The following is a 9,495-nucleotide window of genomic DNA, read 5'->3' as shown; positions in this document are numbered from 1 at the left end:
ACACACACACACGCACACGCACACGCACACACACACACACACACACACACACACACACACACACACACACACACACACACACACGCACGCACACACAAACGGAATATTTGTTTCTACACAACTAGGCATGAAGACCTACAGTCTGTTATATGTACATACATGAATACAAGTAAACACGAATGGGCTTTGGTGTGAAATAACGTGTATAAAACTGAAGTTTTACACATTAACCATTGTGTACTCTGTACCTCTGCCCACCCCCACCTCTCTCATGACAGCATTTCTGACATGCATGGACCACCTTGTCGTTTCTCCAAACACAATATGATTACTCAAAGCCATACACTGCACCCCCTGTCATGAGGGGGAAAAAAACATCAGGATGTTTACCCAAAAGCCTGTTGGCCGTGTGAGCAGAACTGCTCCAGTATCGCGGTATGGTTTGTTTCAGGAGTCATTTGTTTCAATGAAGCGGTTAAATACTGTTGTATACGCTCCATGTGCTATGCTACTACGTTTTTTTTTGTTTTTTTTTTTTTTTTAACAGATCTACGTATGTATGGTAGGCCCAACATTATCTAGGGAAAAAAGGCTGAAATCAGCCAGACTGAACATTGGACTAGAGTGTTTGCACTGTGAATTTGCTCATTTGTCATTGAAGCTATGGCACAACACAAAGAGAATCAGAAAAGTTTTCACCAATTTTATTACATTGCTTCTACAAAGGATCATAGCAAATACCATGCTATATGTCAGCTATACGTAATTTGGATTTTAACTCCTCAAGGCCGAGTACTACAGTACATTATACGATACACATTGTGACAAGTTATCTAAACTGCTTTGAAGACTCCTTCTTGGTTGGCCAAAACATTAAGATTCGTCTGCAGGTTGGAAAAGTAGTTTTGAACTTCTTTAAATTTCTGATGGTGTGAAGCAATATAGTTCAAAAGTTCATCTACCGTAGTAAAACGATGTTTAGGCTTAAGAACGTTTCGTTTATCAGTACTGAAAGCACAGAATCCAGGACAGTAGCCAAAATGAAGGCAGTGCTGGTATAAATCTGATGCGAAAGTTGGCTTCATGTACTCCCTGTATTGCTTTAGTATTTCTACCATGTCCCGGTGATAGCTGTCTGCTGCATTGCCCGCAGCTATTTTGGCATTCTCAAAGCCGTCAGTCCCCGGTCCAATTTTTTTCCTGAGCCTGGCAGTATGGAGGAGCATCTGGGTGCATCCCAAAATGTGACCTTGCCTCCTCCACTTGTGCTTGTCTCCTCGTCCCGCCTCCTGGCCCCTCCTCCGTGGAGAAAACGATAAAGTTTCCCAGCTGTCAGCCTCGCGACAACAACTTTTGAGGGACTATTTTTCATTCACCATCCCAATTGCAAATGAGAAAAAGGCTTTACAATTGAGCTTTTGTAAGATATTGAAATATAATGCTGTTGTCAGTGATGTCATCATGACGAGAAGCAAGTGGAGGAGGCAAGTGGAGGAGGCAAGGTCGCATATTAAAACGCACCCTCTGTGTGTGGAAGGCCGCGCCATTCACCCAGTGCTTCACCGCGCAGGAACTCATCTGTTTATGCACGAGCATGGAGTTGCGCAATACTGTTAGCTGCAAGCTGAGCTGCCTTTCAAACCACTCTGAGTCCAAGAGCAGTTGGCGGTCGTCATCGAAAAACCTTTTTTGACGTTTCAGGTACTCCTGAATCGGGTCCAGGACACCAGAGGTCTTCTCATCAGCAAGCACGCACGGCGATATGTCCATCGGGCTCGCCACGTTGCTGCCCGGCAAGACCTTTACAGCAGCGAAGACAACCTGCAGGATCATGGCGATTACCAATGCACCCAGACCTGCTGCGTTTGCCACCTCGCTGGACCCCCTGAGGGACTTAGCCAGTGTGTTGTAAAATGGACCTTCAAGGCCCTTCACCTCCAGCTGTAGGTCTCCATAGTACTCCATCAGGCTATCCGTAGAGTTGGTCCCAGAGTACCGAAGCAGGGACTCGTCAATGGCCACGTCAAAGTACTGTGACGGGAGGACGTTGTTGAGGAAGTTGGCTAAAGCCAGCTCCATCTGCCCGGCGACCCGAGAGTCCGTTGTGCCCATTGTGCCTGTTTACTTTTCCTTTGGTCTGTACTCTAAAACGAAAAACAAGAGGAAAATCGTTTGTTGCTTTGTTAACTCAGTCAGTGCAATCCAAAGAAGGCTTATATTACGAGGTTAACTCTCTCCCTGTTAACTCTCCTAACATTAGGTGTGCATTAAAACGTGTAAGTCAGTATGTAAGATAATAACTGCATGGAGGTGGTGAAAAGGCAACCAAGCATACCTTCTCTGAGCCCCGGGCAAACGCAAACTCATGTCTTCATTGACGGCCAGCTCAATCTCCAGAGCCGTTCTCCAGCTGGCTCTCCTTCAGCGTTCATCGTTGTGAGGGAAACCCCACGATATTCCATAAGATACACAGGTCCATAGTATCCATAAAGGCCCAAGTGCGGTAAGGGTCCATATACATGTGAGCTCTGTGAGCAAGGTCCCTCCAATGCTGGCCAAACAAGCTCCAGCATGCGAGCAGCTTGCTCACCAGTTCACCAGCCACCAACTCCCCGGTGTTCTCCCACCTTACCTTCAAAATGGCTTCCACAGTTCTTAAAAGCACAGAGCCTCAAAAGGTAGCCGGTGCCCCCATGTGGTGTGGATGTGGTAGTGTGCTGTCTAGTCTACATGCAACTACAATATCCCTCCGTAACACTTAAAAAAGTAACCGTGAGCCTGGTTAAAGCTGTAAGTCTAGTTTCTGGGGAAAAAAGGTTTTGGGTGAAGCAGCCTGATATATGTCACTGCGGTAATGCAACCAGATGCAACCAGCAAGACAGAAAATATGTTTTTTTTTTCAATATCAGACAGGGGGTGGTGTAGAAAAGGGGTCAGCCCTTGTTATATTGTCCAATAGACTACAAGTCATTGCCAGGTACAGACAGGGAAGTCGACAGCTCTCAGTTGGGGTCAGTTGTCCAGGGACCAGGGTGAGGGGGGCCCAGAATGGGCACATTACATTGAATGTAATGTTAACATTTTCCCGGCCCAGCAAAAGCTATCAATGGCCCTGGCTGCAGACCATAGAAGTTTTTTTCTTCACTTTGTGAAATCCGTCAACGCAACCCAAACAAACTTTAAAAAGTATCTGTGGTTGATTAAAGTTCAAAGTCCAGTCTCTTATCTTGTCTTGATAACAGTGTGTTTATGCTGTCTCGCCGACAGTTGGTTGATCAGATTTTTCGTTTTTTTTTAATTCTAAATAGAATGCTGAAAAGAAAATGTTATTGTAGAACATCTACTCTTGCCAACATGTGTTCAAAGCCACAATTGAATGACGGCATTAACCTGTGTGTGTTTTGTAATAAAAAAAATAAATTAGACATTAACTCTTTGTGTGTTCCTTGCAACGGCCATGTACACATTATAGTATGTCCATGGGGCTCGACCCGCATACTAACCACCCATTGAACCCTTAACGGCAGAGGTGGGGAATTAATGTCTTGAGGGGCATTTACAGCCCTTGAGGCTGTTTTATCCGGCCCCTGATATAATTTTAATGTTATGCAGCTTCACATGAAATATGACAAATTACATTTGCAATACAATTACATTCAGCTTACCTAAAGAAGGTGGGGTCTGTTGGCTGCCTTCAATGCAGGTGTAAAATGCAGAGGGAAATCCTAGTCTATATGGCCCTTGGAGGACTTTTACGGAACTTGGAGGAATTTAAACTGGCCCCTCGAATGAAAAAGGGGTCATCTGCAGGATCGTGGAGATGACGAATGACCCCAGCCCCACTGCATTGGGCACAGGGGTTAAGCATTGGAGGACTACACCTATCCTCTCTGCAAACAATGGGAAGTTGGATGAGTCAAGTAGTGAGTAAGTCAAGTGTTGAGTCCGCCATCAGCCGGGACACGTTGAGCCCCACGTTGATGTAGTCAGCGGGAAAAAGTCGGCTGCAGTTAGCTCTTTGTATCAGGACTGTCTCTTGGTCTTGTTGAAGGGGTGTCGTAGGGGTTGCCTTTCAAGCCTTACCCCTTAAAGGTGGGGTAGGAGATGTTTTTCTGGAACATGTTTTACCATATCATCTGAAAAACCCCTCATGACGCCATAGCACCCATTAAAATAGAATGTTTGGAAAAAAAACGAAATCTTTTGGTCCAACGTAGGGGCGTAGTCAGAAGACAACGGCAACCAATAGAAGTAATACTCATCATCACTTCTATTGGTTTCTGACACGTCCATCAACCACCAGCACTCACCCCTCCTCCCTGCGCGTTCACCGACTCGTGAACTTGACCGACCCCGCCCCCATCATTCATGCACACGCGACGAGGCTCATCATCACTCGGCTAGCAAGGTAACGAGAGTTAGCAGCAGGCTGAGCTACTTGGAAACTTTGCTGGCTTTTGCAGAGCTACAGGAAGAACTTTGGCTTTTGTTACACTGGACTAACCATGTCAGGATAACATAGTCCCTTGGATTATAGTCATTGGACTCGCAAGACCAGATTCCAACACGGGCTGACAATTGGAAATGGGACCTGACACTCTTGGACACAGATGTCGGCTACGGCAGCGGCTTCAAACATAGGCTTTGGTGACCACATTCTAATCGAGAGGTGAGGTAATATATTTGTCTGTATAATATTTTGTGAATTGGTTTAGGACACAGTGGTGTCTTTTTTTTAAGCAAGTAGGCCTATCCATTGAGAGGGGTCAGAGGATTAGCTCAAGTTCCAACATATCTAGCTGCTACCTTGCTTAACATAGCTGCTACCTTAATCGCGTTATTTTTGGTGTTTTTTTCCCCCTGTGGCATTTATTCTGTGCGCATAAACACGTTTTCAGAATTGCTCTGTGTAACTCAGACGGTTACTCTTGTGTGTTTTGCTACTAGAATCTAGTTGTGCGAACGAGCGACAAACCAGCTGGGAGGATGGAAGCACCTGTTCTCAATTCCCCTTCTCCACCCGCGTTCAGTAACTAAATACGGATTCACCCCGTAATAAGTAAGTAACCTACCATGTTTACACACACATTACTTTGACCAGCAAAGCCCATGTCTTTCTAGTGGTTTACAAAAATATATCGTTTGCATGTTTTGCTTTGGGTATGTACGTCTCTGTTGTATGACGATGGTAATAGCAAGCACAAGCACAACCTGTTCGCCGCTCCAGCATTGCAAAATAGATTGCCTTTGGGTTTTCAAATGTAACATGATTGTGGGTGTAGAACTAATGTTGTTAACTCGCTGATGTCGTTTTTGAGAAGACAGTAGTTTTGCATTTGATAAATACCACCTAATGACCATGACGGCTACACAGCAGATCTTTATTGTGATGGCTACACTGAATGATCACATGGAGATGCCGGTACATTATTTGTTTTTACCATGGTTATATAGAAATGTTCTGCTTTGTCCATTCCAATGTTGTGGTGTTTTCCATAGCTGTTCCTTGCTCCTGTATCACAACATATCAAGGCTGCCAAGTAAATGAAGGATGAATCACCACACACTGGTAGTTTATTTGCTGAACAATGTGTTTCGCTATTGCTTCATCAGGTTCACTCTCACATCAAGGCTGCCTTTGAGTTGTTAAAATGTTTTTCATGTTTGTGGGTGTAGTTTCGTCCAGTTGCAGATACTACTATCCCTTTTGGAATTATCTGCCTTTGAGAAACAATGGTTCTATCTGACAAAAGCATATGAACAGATCCTGTAGTTGTAATTGATACACTAAATTATCATATTCCTATGTGTGCGCGCACACGCGCTATAGGTTTCAATTCAATACACTGGGACACTTTTCAGTCTTTGAGGTTGCTGGAATCAACACAGACTACCTCCATGCACCTTATCAGAACACTTTGCATGTTTTTTGTGTACTTGTCCCCTTTGTGTATTGCTGCTAATCTGTCTCTTTCTAGGTTCTGTTGGTTGCATGCAGATTGTGCCAGATGATTTATCTGTCTATGGTCTTAGCATGGGCTCTGTGCTAATATATGCAATTTGTGCTCTTTTTTCCCTCTGGTCAACCGCAGACAGGGTCCTTCCACAACCACATACTTATGCCAGTAAAAGCTACAGCTCTTCTCCGATCCAAGAAGCCTGGACTGCAGTCACCATCTCAACACACCAACCAAGAGAAAGGCGGATGGCTCAATTCAGTATGTAGTTCTGCAAATATACTCAAAGGTCTTCACAGCCCCCCATGGTGCTGAATGCATTTACCTTACAAAAATAAATGTAAATGCAATGCTGATTACAGATCATAACTTGGGCCATGAGTGAAATTTGAGGTAGCAGCCATCACCTGATGGTGAGAGGTGGTCCTAAGATCACAGAGAGAAGCAGGTTAAAATCCCATCCTTACCTCTCCCTACCTACATCTCCATCCACAGCTGAAGTGCACTTGAGCAAGGCACACAACTCCACTTTGCTCCTGGGACTGTAGCCAACACCCTGTAAAACCCTGCTGTGTAATTTGATGTAATGAAGCCCTAATATAGTATAACACATTGCTTGTTTCAGATATGGAAAATTGCACAATAAAAGTTCCAGGACATGAAGGCTGCATACTGTGAACGTCAACCTTCAGGGCACCGTCCTGTGCAGAAGACTTTCTGCCCCAAGAGGGATGGCTGACGGCCAGACACTCACAACCAGGTGAGCCCAGATAAAGGAGTTATTTTTGGTGTCCCTGCCCCAACAACCCAGGTTACTTACATTTAAAATGTCACTGGAGCTACTGTCAGATATGTGATTTCTAATTCTGTTTATCTTTTTACAGCACAGACGCCTCCAACCTCAGACTAGGCCCTTCACAGTTGCTGCACTTACCCCGAGTTTTGTGTGGTACTGACAACTGTAAATATAGTATAAAGTAATGTATCTACTAGTGTCATGTGTAATACATTGTTTAAATTGTCCATACATTTCAATGACAGTAAATATTGGTGGGATACAATTTGACTGTGTGGCTTTTTTTTAATTCATTCTCTGACTGAAAATGCATGGTTACATAATTTATATATTCCACAAGACTACAATCAGAAGATTATTTGACAGGTTGCATTTATTTTCTATGTATTAAAAAAAACAAAGGTAACAAGACAAACATGGTTCCAAACAAAAAAGGTGAGATGTATAAATGTACAGATTAATGCTCCTACAGATAATGAAAAATAAACTCTGCACACTGCCGGTTTGTGTGTTTTATACCGTACTCTGTATAAACCTTTTATATTTATATTACCTTTTATAGTGGAGCAGGGTAACCCTGGCTAATCCTGGGTATTGTACTGTGTATTACAACGTCAACCCTGTTCAAGTGCCCCATACTGTCTGTAGGCTGCATGCCTGAAGAGTCCGTTTCTCTCACCTAGTCCTACATCAGCCCAAAGTCTTCCATCAAAACTGAGAACACCACAGCATTTCCTTTCAATGTTCATGGGCATCTCCTTACAGATTGCGCAGAGGCGCCAGGTTGGTTGTGCTACTGGGCTGTGGCTGAGGACCAGATGTCATGTGCCAGGTCGAACATCAAACTGGGGTCACGGATCAGGGCACGCTGCAGTAACCGATGGGATTGCTTCAAATTCAATGATTGAATCAAGGCCTGCAAAGCAATAAATACGTTTTATGTAATGCATTTTCTATTTGATGATGGGGACTAAAAAACTATTGACAATAAGACCGATATGGACATAAGCAATCATTATTGTGTATATAAATAAAGATGTGCCAATTGTATGCATACAACGTTTTGCAGTCAATTTCTTACAAACTGGTGTTGTGCCAGGGGCACACAGATGTATGAAGTAGAAGGGCTTTTATGGATGTACTTGAACTACCACTGGTGTTGTGTACCTACAACCATGTCATATCACTAGTACTCATAGGAGTAGAAATATTGTAATGGGTGTTATCACAACAGGTGTACTCGTGCAGCCTACTCGTGTTGCGATATAGAGTACATCTGTTGTGATAACATCCATACAATACTTACACATCTGGAGGAATACAGCAGGACATATGTTATTGTGGGATGAATGTACATCCGGGCGTCAATTCTGTTGGAGTCTTCCTAATCAATATCCCCGACCTCTGCTGCGTCTATCTTCCTCCTCCTCCATCTCTGGTCATCGGTCCTACTGGGCTGTTAGGTCGTTATGATTGTGATGGGCCAGGAAAGCTGGAGCTCTCGTCGTGGTCGTGGAAGGTCTAAAGCATATGAAAATATCGTCAGCCAAAACAATTTAATTAGCGTTGATCAGTTCGGTTGTTTTCCTTTACTCCCTCTGTTCCTGTGTCTGCGCGTGCGGCAACCCAAGTGAAATATCCCCGTAAGATTCGTACATAACTGACGTCCTTGCCTAAAACACTACGGATTGTGGTCCAAGTAAATGAAGGATGAATCACCGCACACTGGTATCTTTGCTGGTAGTTTATTTGGTGAACAACGCGTTTCGCTACTGCTTCATCAGGAGTGAACCTGATGAAGCAGTAGCGAAACGCGTTGTTCACCAAATAAACTACCAGCAAAGATACCAGTGTGCGGTGATTCATCCTTCATTTACTTGGATTACTCTTACTGCACATCACCAGCACCTGGACAAGTGGTTGTGCACAGGGACGTTACTTTGAGTACTACGGATTGTGGTGTCGGGTATATATAAATACAATAGTAAAATGTATATTCTGTACACAATACATCTGTCAAAATAAATCCATGTGTCAGTAGGCCTACTGTAGCTGGCTACTGTCTAGGGATGACGGTATAGCATCTGTCATCAGTGTTAGGAAGTTAGAATGAGATAAGTAACATGTATCAAGTCAAGTTCAATAACTAATCTAGTATACATCTACTGTCATCAATATTTCTTGAAATGGCAACCATGACGGCCTGTGCGTTTATTGTGATGTTGAACATTCTTACCGTAGCCGGAGACAGTGCCATGGCTGGAAGTTAGCTTGGCTAATCGATTTGACGTGGCTTCTAGTTCTAGCCCCGCCTCGTGAGCTGAGCTCTCGTGGGTTCCCGGGATAATCCGAACACTTGACAGACTGCATGCGCGTTCATGTGTTTTGAAGGCGTGGCTTTGAGGGGAGGGCTGAAGGGAGAGGCGGGCTGTGTATTTTCAAAAATATAGCTCACAGGAACCGTTTTTCAAAGATCTCCTACTCTACCTTTAATGCTCCGTTTGAAGGCATTTGACTGGTGGCACTCCAATCAAGAAACCCTTCCTCAAAGGAAAAAGTGGGTTAACGTCTTGCGACAGCTGTAACAAGGTAGCCTAACTTTCATCGACTTTCAAATGTCTTCGAGACTTCAAGGTCTGACCAAGAGCATAACAATCAACATTTCCCAAACAGCATGGTTGACCCGCCTCCCTTGGTTTGATACTGCTTGTTTGCTTCCTGACAAAGTGAGAGGAGTTCCCG

At 44.0% G+C, this 9,495-nt stretch overlaps 1 protein-coding gene across 1 annotated transcript; it reads right to left on the bottom strand.

Moving 5' to 3' along the window:
• Positions 1–696: 696 nt before the first annotated feature.
• Positions 697–2,210, bottom strand: LOC134448874 (uncharacterized). Its single transcript, XM_063198554.1, has 2 exons — positions 1,522–2,210; positions 697–1,226 (listed from the first exon to the last, which is right to left on the bottom strand). The coding sequence occupies exons 1-2, from the start codon at positions 2,110–2,112 to the stop codon at positions 834–836; spliced, it is 984 nt and encodes a 327-aa protein (XP_063054624.1). The 5' UTR covers positions 2,113–2,210; the 3' UTR covers positions 697–833.
• Positions 2,211–9,495: the final 7,285 nt, after the last annotated feature.

This window comes from Engraulis encrasicolus, chromosome 1 (assembly GCF_034702125.1).
Source record: "Engraulis encrasicolus isolate BLACKSEA-1 chromosome 1, IST_EnEncr_1.0, whole genome shotgun sequence".
In the NCBI taxonomy this organism is placed as follows: domain Eukaryota; kingdom Metazoa; phylum Chordata; class Actinopteri; order Clupeiformes; family Engraulidae; genus Engraulis; species Engraulis encrasicolus.
Note: the sequence above shows the minus strand (reverse complement) of the source record. Positions and strands in the feature narration are given on the sequence as shown.